At 47.9% G+C, this 20,803-nt stretch overlaps 1 protein-coding gene across 7 annotated transcripts in view; it reads right to left on the minus strand.

Moving 5' to 3' along the window:
• Window positions 1–20,803, minus strand: part of MVB12B (multivesicular body subunit 12B) — a 211,768-nt gene that overhangs the window by 114,785 nt on the left and 76,180 nt on the right. For all 7 annotated transcript variants that reach the window (XR_011255491.1, XM_069582393.1, XM_069582392.1 and 4 more), the window contains exons 5-6: window positions 12,201–12,330; window positions 9,589–9,711 (exon numbers count right to left, since the gene is read on the minus strand). Coding sequence is in view for 6 of the 7 variants with exons in the window: in XM_069582393.1 (XP_069438494.1) it covers window positions 9,589–9,711; window positions 12,201–12,330 (253 nt within the window). In the remaining variant the exon portion in view is untranslated. The remainder of the gene's footprint in view (window positions 1–9,588; window positions 9,712–12,200; window positions 12,331–20,803) is intronic.

The raw sequence follows: 20,803 nt of genomic DNA on the forward strand, positions 1-20,803 counted from the left end.
AACAAAACCCTGTAGCTGAAATAATAATGATGGTGGTGATAATTGTATTTATTCTGATAATTATTAATATTATTATTCAACTGGAAACAAAACATCTGCTGCTCAGAAGGGAGTTCAAGTTGAATGCCACCCTACTCATGGGCAAAAGCCCCACCCAAGGAAATCCAAAGGCCTTTGAAAAGTTACTACAAGCAAAGAATTTTATTAAATACCCAAATTAATCGTTGAAACCTTGTCTTGAAATAGAATAGCGGGGGTGGGGGTGGGGGTGGGGGCGGGGAGTAGATGGGGGGCAGGGGCGGGGGGGGCAGCTCTTGCAGGAGTGGTGAAATACCAGGAAATTCCACTTCACACTCATTTTTCCTTTGTTCAGCGGCTGGATTTACACGGAGAGGCCCAGGTGAAATATTCCAGAGAGCTACCTGCAAATAGACTGCCAGCTTCCACTCTGATAAAAGGTAAAATATCCTCCTCTAAATGGTCTGGTTCACAGAACTGACCCTAAAGTGAACTGATAAACCTGTTCTGACACATGGAAACCTATTTTCATAATCCTGAAAAAGACCTTTCTCCAAACCCCAGAGCTTACACCCACTGTGCAAAGAGCACCGGCACATTTGAGAAGCAGACACTGGAGGGAATCGTTTCACATTTATAACCCTGCCTTCTGGGACAACAGCAACAAGCCTGCATAACCATCATAACCACCAAGAAAAATAAGACACTCACAAAGTCACAAAGATCACACATTTACAAGCAGATTTTTACCCTGTCAAAAATCTGACTCGGGAGAGTGAAAACAGAGAAGGCTTGCTCAGAGGTGGGAGCTGTATTGACTACTAGTCAATTCTTCATTAAACAGAAGCTCTGACTTCCCAAGAAGCCATATTAAAAATTAATATCAAAAAGCATATCGCTCAGCCTAAACTCATCATTCATATCTAACAATACCAAACTGTATTCTAATGAAATTTCACCTTCAGAATTACTCTGACACCAAAACTAAGTTGGGTATTGTTATAAAGGCAGCCCAGGCTTTGCGGCACAAGCATTTCAAAGATATTCAAATAACCTCGCTCTGCAGGTCTCTTTCACACCACTCTCATAATCACCAGAATAAATCAAACCGCTTGTAACCCTGCGTAATCAAGGGCTTTGAAGCTGGTCGAGGGACCCGCTGGGGTATGGCTCCCACATGTTCTCCTCAGGCAGCAATCACAACTCGAGAGGACTGGCCCCCAGCCAACGTCCACACGTCTCCTGGGAAGAGTGCCGCCCACACCACAGGCTCTGGGAAGTCTTCTCCAGTGGCTGCGAAGGAGCCTGGAGAAGCTGCACCCCAACCACCGGCCCCTAAAGGTACCTGCTTCGCTCCCCAGGGACATGCTTCACACCAGGGAGCCTGTGACCTCCAGCATCAGGGCACGAGGACAGTCTGCCAACCAGGGGTAGCTCATCTGCTGCTGTTTAGCCGCTAAGTCGTGTCTGACTCTTCGCGACCCAGTGGATTGCAGCACGCCAGGCTTCCCTGTCCTTCACCATCTCCCAGAGTTTACTCAAACTCATGTCCATTGATGGGGTAGCTCATCCATGCTTGGGTTCAAATCCCAGCTCTGACACTTAGTAGCTGTGTCATGTTGGGAAAGGAGTGTAACCTCCCTGATCTTAGTTTCCACATTTTGAAAAGGAGGGAAAAAACAGTACCCAACTCAAGAAGTGTTATGAGGATTAGATAAGCTTTTCTTTGTAATGCACTTGAATAGTGCCTGACACCTAGAGAATGCAAGTATAAGTCTCAGTCGGCTGGCCAGCTGGCTGGATAGATGGAAGGAGAGATGCATATGATACCTGGTCCTGTGTGTCTAACCAGCTCACTTTATACATTCAATAAACATTGGCCACCACGTGCCAGGCATCTGGAGTTCAAAGGTCCCTACCATTGTAGAGCCACACCATTTTCCACTGAATACTTACAGTCTCCAATGAGAGGATGCAGCCTAAAGTACCTGGTAAATTTTTATATACGTGATGCAATGTTATCATCTCTATTTCTGTGACTAGCCTTTTCCGAGGCTTTAAAGGAGGGGAAAAAAAAGGAATGTGAGACTCCCTGTCATCAATAAGCCGGCAGATCTAGTCACAAGACCAAATACAAATAAACACGGCAATGACAGGGAAATGTGAAATGCCAAACTGCAGGGTGCGGGCAACTGGAGGGGAGGTAGGCCTGCCAGAAGTGGCGAGGGGGAGGCCAAGCCTGGAGGCTGGACAGGACCAGGCCTCCATACTCTGTGGAGTCCAATCTGCCGCTTGCAGGGGGTGCAGGGGCTGGCAGGCGGCGAGGCACACAGCAATGGCCTGAGCAGAGATGGGTGGGGGATAAGGACAATGTGCCCAGGAGCCAAGAGGAGATGGGCTTGACTCACGTGAGACCAGGTAACAGGCCAGGGAAGGCTCCGAATTGGAAGGAAAAAAAAAAAAGGACGTGTGTGTGTGTTTGAAAACCCCAACAGGATGGGAGGCGACCTAGGGCTTTAAAGTTCCAGACAAAGAATGTAGTGTGTGCTATTTAGGTGAAATTAATACCGAGCCCCAGGAGCCTTGAGTCTAAGTTTGATTTCGTGTTCTGGCTCCGCCCCCTCCAGCAGGCTCCTCTTGGGGATGCCCCTGGAGGCTGGTGCTTTTAGCTGGCTGGGTGGGTGGGTGCCCATGAGCGGGGGAGGCGGCGGCAAAGCTGCGTTACCATCTCCATCTTCAAAGGATGGTCACAGCAGGAAGGATACAAACATGTGTGTCCTATTTTCAGACTGAAACAAAAAAGGCGTGTGGTGTGCGTGTGAACAAAAAGGAAGTCTAGTTTTCCTAAGTAAAGCCAGACTCGCAGTTGTGCCTGGACCTGCCCTGCAGACGGGCACGGTCCCATAGGCCCTTGCTGGGCTCACGCACCCCTGAACTGTTGCTACTGCGGAAGTGGAGCTCAAAATCCATGTCCTAAATTGCTTGCTAGCAGGAGGTGGGGGGAAACGTCACCAGAACTGGCCCTTGGGCTCGCCTTCTAATCTCACCTTCATGTGGGACCCATGTAACCCTTCTCATACATGGTGAACCCTTAGTTACAAAACAGCTTTCAACTTGAAAATGAATTCCCTCCAATCCTCTGCACTGGGCTTTCTCCTTTTGTTGTTCTTTAGTTGCTAAGTCGTGTCCAAATCTTGGCGACCCTGTGGGCTATACACAGCCTGCCAGGCTCCTCTGTCTGTGGGATTTCCTAGGCAAGATTACTGGAGCGGGCTGCCATTTCCTTCTCCACGGGATCTTCCTGACCCAGGGATTGAACCTGCAACCCTTTCATTGGCAGGTGGATTCTCTCCCACTGAGCCACCAGGGAAGCCTTCTCCTAGTAAAGCTACAAAAGTGGTGAAACTGCCAGGCCTCCTTATAGGCAAATGTCCCCTTGCCAAGCCTGCTGCCCCTTGGGGTGGGGGCAGGCACCTCAGCCGGAAAGGGAAAAGAGCCTCCCTGATCTGTGCAACCCTGGGCCTCCCGTTCAAGTCCTGCCACAACAGGTGTGGTCTAGTCATACAAAGAGCATCTTTACAAACAAACATGGACAGAAGGCAGCCCGAGGATTTTAAGCCAGCAGGACTGCAGCTGGTGAGCAAGGCTCCGTCCCCGCTGTCGGCTTATTCCGTGGGTAGATCAAACGGCTCGGTGGATCCTACGTCCATAGGAAGCGGGGGCCAGGGGGCCAGGATGGAGCGCGGCAGCCTGCAGGCTCCTGACTACAGATGTGGAGGGGGGCCTGCATATGCGCGGCCTGAATGCTAGATCGCCGCGGCGGGATGCTGCCTCTCCTTTAGGAGGAGCCATTAACCTTTCAGATGACAGCCCCGGGATGGCAGTGACGGAACCATTTCTGAGGTCAGCGAGGATCTATGTTCTCAAAAACCTGACATGGACATGCAAAAGTTGTGACTGAATCCCGGTGTCCCTGAGTGGAAGAGTAAACGCGAGTGACAGATCCTCTGCAATCAAAATGCCCCATTTCCCAGAGTATCTGTCACAGATTGATAACATCCACGCAAAAAGTTAAGTACAATTATGTCTGTCACTAAGAAACATACCTCGGAACCTGTGACTGACAACTTGCTGGAAGCTGACAAATCACCAGAAGATTTCTGAACAACTCGGAGCAGTGCCGCGCACCTTATAAGGGAGGCTCAGCCCCCGCCTGACGGGGGAGAGGCTCCCAGGAGGCTGCGCCCTGTGGCTCCGGGAGGGAAGATGACATTTCCTCCCGGGGCGAGGGGTGGGGTAGGGGTGGGGTGACAGTGTCTGTGGAGGGTCACAGGACCTCAGACTAAGGCCTGAGGTCTGCGGGAGCAGAGTTAGGGGGCAGCTCCCCCCTGGCGACCCCCAGCCAGCAGAACGGGCAGAAGGAGCTGCTGGAACCAGTCCGGCTGCACCACACAGGGCTCTCCACCACCACCCCGCAGGCCCCAAGCTCCGACCCACTGACACTGGTTCTGGATGAGCTGAAGGAGGCCAGGCTAGAAGCACTGGGCACGGTGTGAGCAGACCCGGGTGTCAGGCGCCCACTGTAGTACCCCATGGGCAAGGGGTCTGCAGCCCTAACGTGCAGGCCAGCTGAATCTGGATTCCTGAAGATGGGGCTGGAGAGTGGGACACATTTCTTAACGGGCTAAAGAAGAACCGCTGAAGGCCTGAAAAATCCACTTGCTGTTTGCATCCTTCCAGCGATTGGGTGCACACGGCCTCCTAAGCTGGCTCCTTTAATGCCACGGGGTTTTCACCCTTGGTAAGTTCTCTTTACTGACTTTAAAAGGTTAAGCCCAAATCTACCTCCTGTGACTTCAGCCCAACTCCAGGGGCTCCCAATGCCCCAGCCCCACCTGGAGGCACTTCTACGCTCCCTTCTACACGGTAACCATTTGGACATCTGAAGCCAGCTGTCCCATCTTTACTCAGATCAAAACTCAGCGATTCCTCGCACTCAAGCTCACTGCTCGATTTGCGTTAACTTCTACAAGGTGACCTGTCCCACTGTGCGCATAAGGCTGCATTCATTCCACGCACCCAAGGCTGTGCCCGCTTCACACAGACTGCGGCTAAGCCAGGTCTCCTCCGTTTGGCTCCCGCGCAGTTGGATGTTTTGAACCGTGGGGGGCCCTGTCCGTTTTCACCCATCACCTTTCATCTTCTGGATGAGGCAGGATGCTCTGACTATAGAGGAGACGTGGGGTATTGATTCTGCCATTCAGCACATCAGCTCTCCCTAATGACTCTGTGTCATCTGCACATTTGATAAGCATGCCTCTGATGTCTTTATCAAGCTACGGGTTCTACTGTTCTGCAAGCCGGGGGGCAACAGCTCACCAGGGCCCCTCCTGGGAGGGCACAGAGCCGTTCCCTCTCCCACACGCTGGGGCAACTGGTGCTCCATCAGTTGCAGGTCCTCCTGCCTCCCCGAGATTTTCCAGACCTTGGTACCAGCAGAAGCTGAAACTTCTCCTCCTGGCAGAATCACATATGAGGGCTGGGGTGGGGGCTGCCCAGGCTGAAGGGGGAAGGAAGGTGCTTGCTCTGTCTGCACCCATCCCGCTATCAGAAGGGCCAGGACCCAGGGACACCAGTGTTTGCTCACACACACCGGGCTGACCCAAAAATCTGAAGCCAGCCCGGGAGGCGGGTGGGCACGTAAGGATCATGTCTGAGGCCCATGGCCAGGCCCAGCCTGCTGGTCAACGTTCGTGAAGCAGATGGCAGAGGACGGAGCAGCGCTGGGGCCCAGGGAGAAATGGAGGCTCCAGGCCCCCGCGGGAGAAGTGACACGCCCTTCTTCACGTGGGTAAAACTGCCAAGAAACAAGTGGAGAGATGTGCGTGTGAGGGAAAGATTCGCTGGATGAGGAAGAGGAGCTCTGCCAACACACCTTATCCTGGATCTTGCCATGAGCTTCAAACACTCTGCCCCATTCGCTGGATACAGCCGAGGGGCCTGCCCATCCTGAAAGGACACCACCACGTCTGGCCCCGCAGCTGGCATTCTCTGCAACAACAGGGAAGAAACGGGCAGGAAGCACGCGTTCAGCGGGGCAGTATCTGCCTCTGGAAGGAGAAGGCGGTTCTGTCAGGACCGTGAGGTCTTTGGATGGTAACCCACCATCTTGCCAACTGCCCCTTTGGGCTAAGATCAACAGGGGTGACAGCTCTCCAGAAAACGACTGGAAGTTATTTGAAACTTGAGTTAACAACAAAAGAAATGAAGGCAGAGAGCACGCTTTTGGCTCTTGAGACATAAGCTCAGAGGCAACAAGCCCTGCTACTGGCTCTCCCTGGCTTCCTTCCCGCCCCCAGGGAAAGGCGAAATTGGGAAAATAGCCCGCCGCCCTTGCTTCCAAAGGCCTGCCCGTCCTCCAGCCTCCTCCACACTTGGTCAGTAGAGGGCACTGCCTCACCACGCTCTCACCGCAGCCCTGGCTTTGCAACTTGATCCCTGCGTCCACACAAAGACCACAGCTGAGGCATTGCTTGTGCTTTCACAAGAGAAAGCAGCAGCGAAACACAGACTTTGCTTTTTTGTGATATGATAGCACTTACGTAAAAAGTACACAGGAAAACAACTTGAAAGAAATATACCCAAAGGTAACGAGCCTTTGCTTACTGGAGTCAGAATTTGTCTTTTTTTTCTTTGATTATTTTCTATGCTGTTTTCTACCAGCTTGTCTTCCTCTCAGAATCAGAAAAGCCTGAGGAGTCTTCAGGGGCTCACGAGTCATCTGCGGTTGGGGTTGGGGAGGCCGCAGCATGGGGTCCCAGGCTGTTGGAGAGGCATTTCCTGCATAACTGAATGTGTCTGCACCTGGGCTGAGCTCAGGGAAGTAACAGACACTAGACACAGTCCCCGCCTTCCAGAAGGTTACAACATGATCACAAAGTGAAGGGGTAACGGCTGAGAAGGCTCTGAGGGCAGAGCCTGGCACAGGGTATTCAGGGAAGGCTTCCTGCAAGAGGCAGTATTTGAGCTGACATCTGAGGCAGGGAATGCGAGACATATCGGACGCACAAGCGTCCACATGAACAAAGGCGCAGAAGCACAAAACAGGAAAGGAAAAACAGGCTGCTGGTTCTAAGTTGGAGGCTTTCGGACGAGAGAGACCATTCCTGGGAACCAGGCACAGAGGCCTCCATTCCACAGGCCCCCTGCAGGCCCCCAGTGGGAACACAAGCGTCACCCACAGCTCTCTGCCAGAGAGAAAGCTGCCAGGTTCCTCTGCTGGACAGATCATAGGATCTGAAGCCACACGGAATAACACACTCATCACTTCACAGATCTTCAGAGGATACTCTGAATTATCAGCATTTCATTAAAAAAAAAAATCAAACACATGCAATAGGAAAACAATACAAAAACTGAAGAACATTAAAAAAAAACCCTGTTGAATTAGGAGGCTCATAGGTGTGTGGGCCACCTATAAATGACTGCACAATGAGAGAGGAGGCTTGGGACAGAAAACGGAAGCGTTAATGTAACATTCAATTATCCTACTGCACCCTGGCTGACTTAACTCAGTCAAATTAGAATACATTTTATATTGACTATTTTGACATTTATTTGGCAAGTAAAACGAAACTGATCCAATTTTCTTGCAGCCATTGTAAAACATAAACGGAACAACAAGAGGTTATAAAATACACAAGCCTTACAAGGCTCCTTCTGACGTGCTACCCCCAGCTTAGACCCTCTGTGGCCTGTGTTCCTGCATCCCCTGGCTTCAGTTCCCAGTGACTGTGCTCTCGTGCTGACCGGCTAGCTTCTGGGCAGGAAGAGGGCACTCTCCTGCCTTAACTAGGGTAGTGGAGCTCTTTATCTCACAAAAAGTTAAACCTGCCCAGAGGCGGCGCCTATTTCTAGGCCCTTCCAGACCATATGACGTCAACAGGGAGCAGCTGTAACCTCTCTGAGGTGATGGGTCCGAGCCGACCCCGGGCACAGGCGATGGGTCCGAGTCAACCCAGGGCACACATGATGGGTCTGAGCCGACCCTGGGCACACGTGATGGGCCCGAGCCGACCCCAGGCACACGTGATGGGTCTGAGCTGACCCCGGGCACGTGTAAGGGGTCTGAGTTGACCCTGGGCATGTGTGAGGGGTCTGAGCCGACCCGGGCATGTGTGATGGGTCCGAGCCGACCCCAAGCACACGTGATGGGTCTGAGCCGACCCCCAGGCACGTGTGATGGGTCTGAGCCGACCTCGGGCACAGGTGATGGGTCTGAGCCGACCCCGAGCACATGTGAAAGTGATCACAGCTGTGACGGTGCTTGGGGCAGTGAGAGAGGAACTCCAAAGGGCTGAACTGAGCTGCTTGAGCCTCATACTCCTAAAGACACAACTCTGGGAAGCTCTGGGGAGCTGTTCACTTCTCTTCACCTCGAAGTGAAACTAGAACCTACTTCTCAAGTTTCAGGTGAGGCCAGGGATAGTTACCATTAACCACCACTCTTGGTGTGTGAACCTATCTTGAGCGAGAAACACCTGTCTTTCAGAAAAGTCCTGAAGGACAGGCCTCTGAGCTGCCAGCTCCGGCAAGCACGTTCCCCTGAAGGCAGGGGAGGCTCAGCGGAGAACAGGGCGTGAGGGACCAGCCATGCCGCTCTCTCCTCTGACTTCTGGGGTGCAGGGTGTGGACCTTGGGGCGTGTGCAGGGGCAAGCGCCCAGTAACGGCTTTGTCCTGACCGATTCTGTCACCGCTGTTCGCCCAGATGGAAGCTCTGAGACCCCCTCTCGTTAACGCTCATCCACCTCCAATGGCACTGCCTCACCACTTCTTACCTGCTCGTTTACTTTTGTAATTCCTTTCTCAAGTTCAGTCCATCATTGCTGTTTGCTCCTTGTCCTCAAATAATTTACTGCTAACGATGCAGAGGTTTTTGATCAGATAGAAAGTGTTGAGACTACTACTCAGGTAATCTGCTATTACCAGATTTCTGCTCCGGCGGAAATCAGGTTAAATCAGGTACAGAGACCAGTCTGCTCAGCCACGTTTCTTTGTGGAAACAACTATTAAAATGAACAGCCCTTGAAAAACTTCTCGCTATTCTCTCATACCCAAACTACCTGTTTCTTAGTCTGCACCTCTTTGGGAAAAGAAACAATATGGAAATGAACAAAACCACTTACCAACTCTCCTAGAGTGAAACGAGTTGCTGGCTAAGGCAGAGAAGGAACTCCACCTTCCATGGCTAGCCTTCCTAACAGCAAGGCTACAGATCATGTGACTGGTTGCAGCTATGAACTCTTTAGAATAACAAGCCCATTTTAAGCTGCATATTCTGCTGTTTTAGAAGCCTGCAGAATATGTACAACAGAACACAGAATGGCTTTTACATTCATGTAATGCGAAGATTTCTAACTGGTTTTGCAAAATTTCCTCTAAAGGTATATTGCTCTGGCAGTGTTTCTGCAGATCCTAAGTGGAGGTGTTTAAGAAGTTACGCAGGGGGACCCAAGACCACATTCCTCTGGGACATGCATAACAGAACCGTGCCACGGACAGGGCCTCACCTGGGAAGGTTGGGGGCTGGGGTGGAAGCGACGGATGATGGGGAAGGCGTTGTGGGTTGAGATGAATCATGATTTCGTGGTACTCGGCCCATTCGATACCAGATCCCCATGCTGTTCAGCTCCCTTTAAGAGAAAAGAGAAATCCTCATGGAGGTGGTTTAACATAAAATGACCTGAGCAACAAAGCAGACTGACTCATTTCAGAGGGTCATGGCCTCAGACCTCAGGGAGTCGACTCTGGCCCGCCAAGGTGTCACGGTGCAGAGCCTGAGGTGATGGCAACTGTCCCAACCCCGTAAGCCTGTTGGGCGTGGTCATCTTGCTCCATCCTGGGGCCTGCCGTCCTACGTATATGCTGTCAACGTGTTCCTCGGTTCTGAGTCTGCAAAATTCTTTTTACTTTGTTATTTCATTGAGGGTATTTGTGCCATAATTTGTGCCAAACTTCAAGAGGGCAGACCACCTGTGCCTGGTGTTGAACTGCTAGAACGGGCCCCACCCAGCTCCAGGCCACGCCCCTCCTCCAGGATAAGGCGCCTCACTGTCCGTCATTCTCAGGGCCTGTCTGGGAGATATCTTTGCATCACAAAGTGCTAGGCTTGTGTCCCATGAACCACCACAACTGAGGGTGGTGACGGAGGGGCTGACAGCTGGCCATGTCTGGCTTCCTATTACTTGACTGGCACACCTGCCCAGCCCCACCCCACAGTCAGGTGTCCATGAGACAGGTGTACTCTTTGGAATTGTAACCAGATTATCTCAGCCACATCCAACTTCCGACTTCTCGGCTGCCCCATAGATCCACATCTTGGGATGTAGAGGAAGGTCATCTCTCCAAAAAACGAGGACAGATTTGCTCAGTGGATTCTTCTGGTAGCTTTTCTGTATCAGTACACTGCAGGAACTATTCTCAACCAGTCATGTCTTATTAGCTGGTTGAGTCTAATCAGCTGCACTGACTTTGCTACCTCTCAGTCACGGCCACAGTCAGGCCTTGGAGGAGCTGTTCCTGGTCTGAGGTTTCTGTCCCTCACAGCCGACAACCCCAAACCTTTGCAAAGTAACCTGTAGGGCTGTGCCCATTTTCAAGAAAAAGTGACTTAAGAGTTCTAAACACTGAAATTGTCTTCCTCTGGAATAGAATTTTTGCCCCAAGATGAAACAAAAATATACTTTATTTAGCAATCTTCTCAAAATGATATAAGAAAAGGATTCTAGTTTTGATTACCAAGACATATATGGTAAGAATCTATTCTTTAGAATTGCTTAAATTGGTTAAAAATTGAATCTTTGAAAAGAGTATAGGGTGTAATTTTAAAAACCTGAATACACATAGTAACTGAATATACATAATAGATGTAGCAATTATTAAATTGTTGGTTTCTACTATTTGTATGTAAGTGGCTGTTTCTAAGATACCTGAAGTATGGTTATTTTCTTAACTGTTTTCTACTCTAGTAATCTTGTTTACATAATGAGTTTAAACCATGTTGCAAAATGGGAGTTTTGAGTGTGTAGAAAGGGTGTGATCACAGAATCCTTCTTAGGGACCTCAAAATCTCAGAGAAGAGCGTTCAGACTCCATAGCTGAAGAGTCAAACAAGCTGTTGTGCACCAAGATGAAAATAAACTCCATTTCTGTGACACTTGCTCCCCAAGTGCTTCAAGAAAACACTACAGCTGGCTGTATCTATCTATCTATCCACCTATCCATCTATATATCTACCTCCCAGCCTGTGTGCAGCCTTCAAGGAAAGGCCATGGCTTTTCGAGTAAAGAGGAGGGTTTAGGCTCAAATGAGCAAGATCCAGGAAGTTGACCTCCAAAGTCAAGTGGAGAACGCATCCCTGGGGACCCACAGGGACAGGCAAGAAGCCTGCAAAGCCAGCCAGGGAGATGGCACGTGGCCAAGAGGCCAAAAACCATCTACCACACTGTTAATCTGAGAGACCGAATTTCAGAGGCCTGATGGGTGAGCATCTGTTATCTCTTGAATAGCCAGCACCCCTTCATCCCCCTTCTGACTCTCTACCTCCCCTCTGCACTTGGGAAGCAGACACCCCTCATTCCTAGTTGCCCCCATTTCTTCACCAGCTGAAATAGGTCTCACCCATAGGTTTCTTGTTTGTTGCTCGTCTCTCCCTTTCTGAATACCAGTTCCAGGGGAGCAGGCTCTTTGCCTCACTCACCGCCATATCCAGGGGCTTTGGCCCTGTGCACCAAATGAGATGCTCCCTGAACTGTGACGGGGTGAATAAACCATGGGGAGAGTTGAGGCCTGGTGGTCGGAAAGGAGGCAGCCCCTTGGCTCGAGGCATCTGGAAAGACCCCTGAGAGCCTGAGGATGAACACATAGGAGGAAGGGGGAAAGACAGGCCCCTAGGTGGAGCAGGTGGTGTGAGCACGGGAGGAGAGGTCGGGAGGGTGGTGTCCTGGACTGGCTGTCGTCTGGGCGGGAAGGGCAGCGAGAAGCGCTAAGGCCGGACGGAGGCCCACGAGAGGCAGGCAGCTGAGAGGCTGTGGGTCACACAGGTCTCCGGATCTGGCCCCTGGGAGGGACCTGAGAGCTCTCGGCAGACGGCAGCGACGAGCCTGGCCTTGCTGAGACTTACCCAATGAATGTGTACTGAGGCGGGGCCTGCTTGGTCCGGCCCATGATCCGGATGTCACAAATGGCTGCTTCGGTTGAATCCCGCGGGATAAATTTAATGCACAGCCTCTTCTTCCTAAAAGCCACTTCCTCTGAAGGAAAGGACCACAAGGAGAGGTATGAGTCTTCCAGAGGTGCCCACATCTCTATTCTCAACACCATGTCTCCCATCAGGTTCCCTTCCCGGCGGTGGAAATGACCGGTCATCCAAGACGCCCGACAGAAAGGCCGGGGTGCCGCCGCTCCGGCCTGGGGCAGGGTTGCAGTGGACAGTCTCGGTCACCCTGCTCTGCCTTCAGGGCCTGATCCCCGACGCCCACTGCCGGGAAGGGGCCCACAGGGCACACACACCCCTCTGCCAGGAGGAGCCTGGGGTAAATCCACGACTGCAACCTGCTCGCTGCTCCAGCCCTCGGACACAAGCACACGGACACCCCCAGCGTTAACACAGTTCACTACACAGGCCTTCTCTTCTCTTTTTATTACAGAGATTTTCAAGAAGAAGATGAAGTCGCTCAGTCGTGTCCGACTCTTTGTGACCCCATGGACTGTAGCCTACCAGGCTCCTCCATCCATAGGATTTTAAAAGCAAGAATACTGGAGTGGGTTGCCATTACATTCCCCCCAATAGAGAACAGGAAATAAGCTGAATCCATGTGTTCCTATGAACCCAATTCAATACTGTCAACAATGAGGAACCCTCTCGTCTCCTCCCCCGCCCTCTTGAGCTCTGCGGAGATTTAAAATGACTCTCCAACACGATGTCATTTCACCCAAAATCTTGGAAGGCATCCAGGGCAGGCTAATATATATATATATTTTAACTGTAACCATCTTAATAATAAGATGTTATTATTCTTAACAAACAATGATTCCTTAATATCATCAAATAGTCTGCATTCGGTTTTCTCCATTATCGCAAAAATGTCATTTAGCTGTCGGTTTATCTGGACCAAGATCCAAACACTGTCTGTGCGTGGCACTCGGTGGTTATGTCTCTTTTGTTCTGTGGTAACCTCTCCACCTACCCTTCATCTTCAGAGCACTCACAGGATGGAGAACTCGGGTCATCCATTGTATCTCCTGTAACATGGCTGAGTGAAAGCTTTGATTCTACTCAGGTTAGACAGCATAGGCAGGAGCACTCCACGGGGGGTGCACGCACATCTGATGGGTGACGGGATGGATGAAATGTGATGACGCTCTCGGTGGGTTTTAGTGCCCTCAGCCTGGTGCCCTGGTTCTAAAGTCCCTGACGCCCTGCTCTGGGTGGTCTTCTCGTCCCGTGATGACCGTGCCTAGATCCGTAGCTTCGTTAAAGGCGTCAAATAGCGATTTTCTAACTCCATCATTCCTTCTTCATTTATTAGCTGGAATTTTTCTATATAAAAAAATCTTTCATTCTTCAACTGCTCGGTCTCCCTGAAACATGCTCTAGTACAGGAAAGGACAGACACATCTGTGATTCTTTTCTCTAATTTATGAAGTCTTACGGTAATGAGTTGGAGAAGGCAATGGCACCCCACTCTAGTACTCTTGCCTGGAAAATCCTATGGACGGCAGAGCCTGGTGGGCTGCAGTCCATGGGGTCGCTAAGAGTCAGACACGACTGAGCGACTTCCCTTTCACTTTTCACTTTCATGCATTGGAGAAGGAAATGGCGACCCACTCCAGTGTTCTTGCCTGGAGAATCCCAGGGACTGGGGAGCCTGGTGGGCTGCTGTCTATGGGGTTGCACAGAGTTGGACACGACTGAAGTGACTTAGCAGCAGCAGGGTAATGAGTGGCTGCCTAACAACCACAAGGGGTGACCGCCCACATGGTTTTGGTTTGTTCATGTGTGGTTTTTAAACCACACATGATGAGTTTCAATCAATTGCAGCCATTCAATACATGGGACAGATCTGGGTTAAAATTCCAGCTCCATCATTTTCCAGCACCCTAATCTCAGGCAAGGGCCTTAACTTCTCTGAGCCTTGGTTTCATCATCTAAAAAGGAGTTAATGAAGCCTGACACCGTAGGGACATGGGGTGGATAAAACATGATGACAGGTATGCATCACTTAGCCTGGTGCCTGGCACACAGTAAGTGATCAGTAAAGAATAGTCATGGTCATTCTTATCATAATACTGTGAGGAAGCCTCGAGCACGCAATCTGTGTCAGTGTTTGGCACTGATTTTCAAGGCCTTTCAGTTCTGTTGCAGGAAATAAGCATATTTACATTAGAGAGCAAGACACAAGAGGAAAGCGCTGTGTTGCTGTTAGTCTTGATTTTATCAAGGGAAGAGGAGAATCAGGTGCTGATGTTTTGGGATTACCAGCTGGAAACTCAGAAACTTTGTGAATTATTTTTCTAGGAGAGGAAACTGAGCGCTTGATCAGACATACTAGCTCTGAGTAATAATACTGGAAATTGAATCTAGACCCCGAACACAGGATCCAACAAGCCAGAAAGGGTTACTGCGGGGAGACTGTCCACAGCAACCCTGCAGCTTTAAAAACTATTAGCCAATAAACTCAGGCCTTTGAAAGTGTGAAGGAGGTGAGACCTTTCCTCAAAGTAAACAAAGATGCAGGTATTTTATGTACTTGCTTTGCCAGCTGCTCTTTGCTCCATTCTTCCATTTACAGCAAACTGGGGGTAAGAGATGGAGCCGCTAATTACACATGCTTCAACAGGCCTGACTTTAAGTAAACATATTATACAGAGTCAATAGAAATGTGTTCAGTCATGCTAATGAACACAGAGAAAGGACACAGCACTTTACTAAAACAAACAGTCTTCCAGTTTTTAAGTGCTATATGGATTGCAACAAAACGTATTTTAAGTTAATTACAGGAGTCTCATCTTGCTGGCTGATTAAAAAAAAAAAAATCAGGATCTTAAATGCTCTCAAACGTCCCAGAGCTGACCACAGACTGGATGACCCTAAAAGAATAGGTGACTCTACAGTCATATCCCTTGTGGGATATGACACTTGTTGGAGACACCAGGACCCAACCTCACACTGTCCATGTGGGTAGTGACCAACATACCCCAAGTCCCCGGGGCGACTTCCCAGGATCACATAGCTGCACAGTAGCTGGACCAGGACTCAGTCCTGGCCCTCCTCGCTAAACAGATTCAACAAATTGAGAGGAAAATGCAGAACGAGAAATTCCTTGACTCTATTGTAAATCAATATAAAGACATTTTAAGCCACTTAGTTGTCAAAAACAAATGACAATGCAAATTTTAAAACTAAGAAAAACACAAGGAGAAGTGGGAAATTAATAGAAGTCAATTTTATTTCTTAACCAGACCATTCATATAAGTATAAGCAAAATGAGCAAGCAAAAACTTGTGAAGATGTTCAGTATTGCTAATAAATAATAAGTAAAAATTAAATAAAATGAGAATAGTAAAGCTAAATTAAAAATATAAAGCCTATGCTGACAGGCCTGTGGAAAAAAGGTATAGGTCGGTATCATCAGGGGCAACATGAACTGGTGTTTCTGGAAGTTAATTTGACAACAGAGGGTAATAAAGCCTAACTACTGAGCTCATCCTCTGAGCTGTGTATGGCAGGTACCTTACGTGATTCAAAGATGAATTAAACACAGGTCTTGCCCTTCAAGAAAGAGGTAAGTAGCAAAGACATGAAGAAAACATGTAAATGGCTATAATGTAGACTAAGAACAACATTATGAGGTGGACAGTGCTGCCCCATTTTACAGATGAGGAAACTGAGGCCCAGGAAGGTGAAGTCATTTGCCCAGGGTCCCTCATTTGTAAGTGGTAGAGCCAGACTCCACATTAGGCGAGACTGACTCCAGAGTCCAAGTTCCTCCCACTGTGCCAAGTGCAGTCTGTGCTAACAGAGGGAATGATGGGCATTCAGGACCAGAATCGTATGGGCTTTCCACCACGGTCCTTCACATTTGCCTACTTTCCTTCCACCCTTCAACAAACGTGTGCTGTGCCAAGCAGCTGGAGAGTAGTAGAGAGGAGACAGGGCTTATGACCAGCTGATTACAGTCACCCTCTGGACTAAGCCCCTTGTGGGTACTTTTCCTGGGCTCATCTCTGTATCTCAAAGCCAAGTCTGCAGAGCCTGCAGGAGACAGGCACCCATGGCAGCTGACTGAGGAGAGAAGAGAGCCTGCTTCACACTTGCATCTAGAGATCAGAGCTCACCCTACAAAGACATGAGCTGTGACATTCGGAGTGGAGGGAAAGGGCCTCTCAGGCAGGGAAAACAACAAAGCAGATCCGTCGAGTCAGAAAAGAAAGGAGCACAAATGGACTTCCCTCGTGGTCCAGGGGTTAAAAATCTGCCTCCAACACAGGGGGGGATGGGTTCACTCTCTGGTCTGGGAAGATTCCACAGGTCGCAGAACAACTAAGCCTGTGCACCAGAGCTTGGAACTGCAACTACGGAACCCACGTGCCCCAACCACTGAAGTCCACGTGCCCCAGAGCCTGTGCCCTGCAGCAAGAGTAGCCACCACAACCAAGAAAGCCCAGGAGCCACAACAGAGACCCAGCACAGCCATAAATAAACAAATAGAAGGGAGCTTTTTAAAAAGAACGAAAAGAAAGAAAGTTGCACAAGAGGGCACAGTGAGTGGCTTCATCTGGGTCAAGCACAGGTGCCTGAAGATGAGGAAGATGCTTGCAGAGGAAGGTCGGGGCAGGCGCAGAGGACCCAGGACCCAGTAACCTCAAGTACTTGTAAACTTATCACAAGAAAATCATTCAAAATCTATACATATTCAAACTGACCTACTGATTCAACACCATTCCTTATCAAAATCCCAGATAGTTTCTTTGCAGAAATTGACTAATTTTAGAATTGGTGTGGAAGTTTGAGGGACCCAGAACAGCCAAAATAGCTTGAAAAAGGAGAACAAAGGTGGAGGATTCTTGGTTTCAAAACCTGCTACAAAACTCCAGTAATCAAGACTGTGGTTTTGGATAAGGCACGACCTACGGATCATAGCAAAAGAACTCAGAGTCTAGAAACAAACCTTCACATTTACAGTCAACTGATATTCAGCAAGGATACTAAGACAACTCAGTGAGGGAAAGGATAATCTTTTCAACAAATGATTCTGGAAAAAAGAATAAATCTGTTGTATATCAACTATACTTCAACAAAAAACATTTTTTAAAAAGAATAAACTTGAACTCCTATCTTGAACAGTTCACAAGCGTTAACTCAAAATGGATCAAAAACCTAAGTGAAAGAGATAAAACTATAAAACTCTTAGAAGAAAACATTGGCATAAATCTTGGTGACCTTGGATTTGCAATGGTTTCTTAGGTGCAACAAAGAAAAAAAATAGATTAACGGAACTTTATCAAAATAGAAAACTTTTCTGTTTCAAAGGACAGTATCAAGAAAATGAAATGAATGTATGTCAACTACACCTTGATTTCAACAAAGAAAATGAAATGAAAACCCACAGAATGGGAGAAATCTTTTTCTGATCATGTAACTGATAAAGGACTTACATCTAGAATATATGAAGACATTCTTATAACTCAATCATAAAAAGAAAAACCAATTTTAAACAGGCAAAGAATTAGAATAGCCATTTCTCTAGAGAAAATATACAAACGGATAATGAGCATATGAAAAAGTGTTCACCATCACTAGCCACAAGGGAAACACAAACCAAAACCACAAAGAGAGACCCCTGCATCCCCACTAAGATGGTTAGAATTAAAAAGAAAGATAATAACAAGTGTTGGTGAAGATGTGGAGAAACTAGAACTTTCAAACCCTGCTGGTTGGAATGCGAAAGGGTATAGCTCCTTTGAAGAACAGTTTGGCAGTTCCTTAAAAAGTTAAATATCGAGTTATTATATGACCTTGCAACTCCATACCCAGGTGTATACCCAAGAGCAGTGAAAACATATGCCCACACAAAAGCTTGTGCATCCAGTGTTCAGGGCACCATTATTCACAATAACCCAAAATGAAACAACCCAACTACCCATCAGCTGAATGGATATGCAAAATGCTATATCCATATAATGGAGTATTACTTGGCAATAAAAAAGAATGGAGTATTGACATGCTACAACATGCACCTATCTTGAAAACTTATACTAAGTGAAGGGAGCCAGACACAAAAGACTACAGATGATATGATTTCACTTACATGAAACGTCTAGAATAGGCAAATCTATGCAGCAAGTAGATAAGTGGTTGCCTATGGCTGGTAGAGGGTAGGGAGGTGAGGACTAGGGAGAAAAGGGGAGTGATTACTAGTGGGTACACTGTTTCTTTGGGGGTAATGAAATTTTCTAAAACTGATTGTGTTGATGGTTGCACAACTCTGTGAATATACTAAAAACCATTGGGCTGCAACTTTAAATGGGTAAATTGCATGGTATGTGAATTATACCTCAATAAAGCTGTTATCCCCAAATTCAAATATATCAACATATAAAACCTATCAGTAAATGGTGCTTCAACACATGCTTTTTCAGGGCGGCATTGTGGTTGAAAGTGTGGGCAGTCACACTTCTGTGTGTAATCCAGTTATTTCCCTACTTCTAGATGTGCTGTGGTGGTGGTGGTTGTTCAGTCACCCAGTCGTGTCCAACTCTTTGTGACCCTATGGACTGCAGCACGCCAGGCCTCGCTGTCCCTCACCATCTCCTGGAGTTTGCCCAAGTTCACGTTCATTGCATTGGTGATGCCGTCCAACCATCTCATCCTCTGAAGCCACTTCTCCTTTTGCCCCAGGAGTCTTCTCTAGGACCACAGTTCAAAGGCACCAATTCTTTGGCATTCTGCCTTCTTTACGGTCCAGTTCTCACAACCTTATGTGAGCATAGGAAGACACAGCCTTGACTATATGGACCTTTGTTGGCACAGTAATGTCTCTGCTTTTCAATGCACTGTCTAGGTGTGCCATTGCTTCCCTGCCAAGAAGCAATCGTTTTCTGATTTTATGGCTGCAGTCACCATCTGCAGTGATTCTGGATCCCAAGAAGAGGACATTTTCCCCACTATTTCCACCTTTCCCCCTTCTATGTGCCATGCAGCAATTGGGCTGGATGTCCATGATCTTAGGGTTTTGTTTTGTTTTGTTTCAATATTTAGTCTTAAGCCAGCTCTTTCACTCTCCTGCTTCACTCTCATTGAGAGGCTCTTTAGTTCCTCTTCACTTTCTGCCATTACAGTGGAATCATCCACATATCCGAGGTTGTTGATGTTTCTTCTGCCTGTCTTGATTCCAGCTTGTAACTCATCCAGCCGGGCATTTCTCATGATGTGCTCAGCGTATAGGTTAAACAAACAGGGTGACAGCAGACAGCTCTGTTGTACTCGTTTCTCGACCTTGAGCTAATCAGTGGTTTCATACAAGTTTCTATCTGTTGCTTCTTGACCTGCATACAGGTTTCTCCAGAGACAGGTAAGATGGTCTGGTATTCCCATCTCTCTAAGAGCTTTCTACAGTTTGTCATGATCCACACAATCAAAGGCTTTAGTGTAGTTGATGAGACAGAGATAGGTGTTTTTCTGAAATTCTCTTGCTTTCTCTATAATCCAGCGAAGGTTGGCAATTTGATCTCTAGTTCCTCTTCCTTTTCTAAACTCGGCTTGGACATCTGGAAGTTCTTAGTTCGCATAATGCTGAAGCCAAGCATGCAAGATTTTAAGCATGACCTTGCTAGCATGGGAGATGAGCGCCATTGTCCAACGGTTAGCACATTTCTTTGGTACTACCCTTCTTGGGAATTGGAATGAGGATTCACCTTTTCCAGTCCTGTGGCCACTGCTGGGTCTTCCAGATTTGCTGACATAATGAATGCAGAACCTTGATGGCATCATCCTTTAGGGATCTGAATAGTTCCACTGGAATTTCATTGCATCTACTAGCTTTATTAACAGCAGTGCTTCTTAAGGCCCACTTGACTTCGCACTCCAGAATGTCTGGCTCTGGGTGACTAACCACTCCGTCGTGGTAATCTGGTTCATTAAGATCTTTCTTATATAGTTCCTCTGTGTTTTCTTTCCATTCAGTTCTAGATGTGTAACCTTGGATAAGCTCTTTAATCCTTAAGTTGCTACTGCACCTCATTTTTCTCATATGTGAATTGAGTATGTATTAATAATACCTATCTCCAAATAGGTACCTATCTTCAGGGGTCTTCTGAAGATCAAATGCGATCAGGAACATAGAACATTTATGACAGGGGCTACATAGTAAATACATACTAAATACTGACTGCTGTGAAATTATTAGCTAATACATGTTAATAACAAATGACTAGAAGTAGACCAATGTCCAAAAGTGAGAAGAGCATTAAGAAAAGTATGCTACCCATGGAATCCACTTGTTTCATTAAAATAATAGTTATGTGGGGTCTGTGTAGACATGAAAAGTCTGATTTATAAGAAACATTTGCAGGAAAACAGCCCCCCCGCCAAAAAAAAAGTAGGTCTAAAATGGGAAAAACAAAGTATGTGTGGCAAAAAGTGAGATGCAAAGTTTCATAATGGATCGTGTGTCATAAAGGAATGATTCTCCGGCTTTCTTTCTTATTTGCCATATTACTCTT

The sequence above is a fragment of the Ovis canadensis genome, chromosome 3 (assembly GCF_042477335.2).
Source record: "Ovis canadensis isolate MfBH-ARS-UI-01 breed Bighorn chromosome 3, ARS-UI_OviCan_v2, whole genome shotgun sequence".
Classification (NCBI taxonomy): Eukaryota; Metazoa; Chordata; class Mammalia; order Artiodactyla; family Bovidae; genus Ovis; species Ovis canadensis.